This window comes from Hydra vulgaris, chromosome 03, assembly GCF_038396675.1.
Source record: "Hydra vulgaris chromosome 03, alternate assembly HydraT2T_AEP".
Lineage (NCBI taxonomy): Eukaryota > Metazoa > Cnidaria > Hydrozoa > Anthoathecata > Hydridae > Hydra > Hydra vulgaris.
Window position 1 is genome coordinate 38377743 of NC_088922.1, and position 2608 is coordinate 38380350.

Below are 2608 nucleotides of genomic sequence, written 5' to 3' on the forward strand. Positions count from 1 at the left end.
CTTATTTCTATAAAGAAAGATAAACATTATTCGTGGTACTTACATACTTGCTTGCCATTCTCAAAAAATAATATAAAATATATTTACACAATATAAATGTAGCCTCGCCGCAATTCAATGTCGATTATAAAATTTAAAGTTTTTTTTAGTTTCTAGACTTCAAACAAATTCCCATGAAAATCCCACAAAAACCCACGTGAGATTTCCCATGTGAGTAAATATCATATGGTTCCCACATGTAACCCATGTGGGATTACCCACATCAGTTAAAAGTGACAAATTTCCATACGGATACCAATAAAAAAATGAAAAAAATAGGAAAATCAGTTCTATGTAAATCCCATCAATCCCACACGGAACCCATGTGAGACGCGGTTTTATTTTTCACTAGGATTTGTTCCAACGACTCTGCTTTTTTTTCTTTTCATTCCGCTTGCTAGCCATTTATCCATCTTTGCATTTATCAATAAATCATTTTTTTAAAAACGTTTAATGTCAAGTAAAACTAATGCGTCCAGTGATGATCCAAGGGGGGAGGGAGTATGAGGTATGCACCCCCCCTTACACCACCACCACCACCACAATCTGAAAGTTCTAAAATCTCTTAGAAATACCAAAAAAAAATTAACATCACACCGCCCCCACCCACCCCTTCTTTTTCCTCATCAAAAATTCCTGGATCCGCGACTGAATGCGTCCTGAATGCGTATTTCATTCCACAAAAAAATTGTTACGAAAAAAGAATGCCAACGTCTTTAATTTTGCTGGTTATAACTTTTTTTTTGAAACACAAAAGAAAAGATATAATTTTATTAATAATATTTATTAATAACTTTTGTTTTGAAACACAAAAGAAAAGATATTTTGATTAGATATAATTTTATAATTTTAGATTTTATTATTGAAACTTATGAACTTTATGCAATAAAGTTCATAATTTTCAATGATAAAAAACTTATGAAATTTTTGACGTTAAATTTACCCTAATAACAGCTGAAACGTTACTTCATATGCCCAAAGCTGCAACTTTGCTTAGCAATTGCTCTTACATTTTTATCAATAGAAAAAAAAGTAAATGAGATTTTTATAAATTTATTAGGTATCGGGATGGCGTTCCGCCCAATGATACACTAAAATGATAATAGGATGGTTTTTAAACTTTAAAAAGGCAATGAGATGGCATCTCGCTCCATTCCGCCTCACTTCTAGCACTGATTACGAGAAAATATTTTGCAGTTTGAAAAAAAAAATAGAAAAAAAAGTTTTTCCCTTTTTAATTATCCTTTTTATTATAACGGGTGATGCGGAAGTTATCGGACAAATCCTAATTTTATTATTTGAGCATAATAATTAGTTTTTGTGGTTTTATGCGTAGGCATAAATGTTCTATAAAGCTTAAACTTTATTATTTGAAACACAATTATTTAAAATGAGGTTAAATGCAGCTGAACGAGAATCTTTTCGAAAGCGACTAAAAATGTTTTTTGTAGATAAACCTAATATATATATAAAAAAAATCGTAAATCATTTTGAAAAGGAAGGATTTGCTCAAAGTACAATATATGATAACCTAAAAAGACTTGAAACTGTTCAATATTTTCTGATAGAAACCACCCTGGTCGTCCGACATCCTGGACTAGAGAAAAAAAAGCCGAATTAACGAGACTTGTCAACAATCGAAAAGGGGTCAGTCAGAGAAAAATAGTTATTAAATTCGGTGTAAATCAATCGACAATTGGTCGTCAGTTAAAAAAAATGAATATTAAATATAGAAAACATGAAAAGACTCCAAAATACACTATAAAACAACAAATAAAGGCAAAGAAAAGAAGCAGGAAACTAGTTAACCAACTCTATAACACATAATCGCTTCTAGTCATCGATGACGAAATTCTGGATACTACACAAACAACAAAAAGACATGCCCAGAAAGTGTTCGTTTTATAAGAAAAGAGAAATTTCCAAAAATATTATTAATGTGGATAGCCATATCTGACCGTGGTATGTCCGAGCCATTGTTTCGCACTTCCAAAGCTGTAGCGATCAGTTCATCAATCTATATTAATGAATGTTTAGAAAAACGACTTCTTCCATTTATTCACAAGTATCATGGAGACTTTAACTATTTATTTTGGTCAGATTTAGCAAGTTCTCATTATTCTAAAGATTCCCTAAATTGGATGGACCAATATGTCTATTACGTTGATAAAGAATCCAATCCCCCAAATGTGCCTCAAGCACGACCAATTGAAAATTTTTCGGGACATTTGGTACAGAAGGTTTACGAGGGAGATTGGCAAGCTTCAACAGAGCAAGTTTTGATTGATCGTATTAAACTAAAACTACAAGAAATTGATTTAAACTTTTTACAGTCGCATATGAAAGGCGTCAGAGCAAAATTGAGATCAATTGCAGATGGTGTTGTTTTTTCATATAAAAAATAATATATTTTTATTAAAAGATAAATGCTTTATTTAAAAAAAATATAATAGTAGTTTGTTTTTTTATTTATAAATAAGTTATTGACGTTTTTATTTTGTCCGATAATTTCCGCATCACCCGTTATATGCTACTTCAATTAGACAAATTTTGAAACAGGACCTTGGTT

At 31.1% G+C, this 2608-nt stretch overlaps 1 protein-coding gene across 1 annotated transcript; it reads left to right on the forward strand.

The window, feature by feature from the left end:
• Positions 1-1976: 1976 nt before the first annotated feature.
• On the forward strand, positions 1977-2444 carry LOC136078661 (uncharacterized). The gene has a single exon (XM_065794446.1). The coding sequence runs from the start codon at positions 1977-1979 to the stop codon at positions 2442-2444; it is 468 nt and encodes a 155-aa protein (XP_065650518.1).
• The last annotated feature ends 164 nt before the right edge of the window (positions 2445-2608 follow it).

Bases quoted from the DNA above. Each gene is read 5' to 3' on its own strand.
- LOC136078661 (XM_065794446.1), top strand. From the start codon at position 1,977: ATGTGGATAGCCATATCTGACCGTGGTATGTCCGAGCCATTGTTTCGC.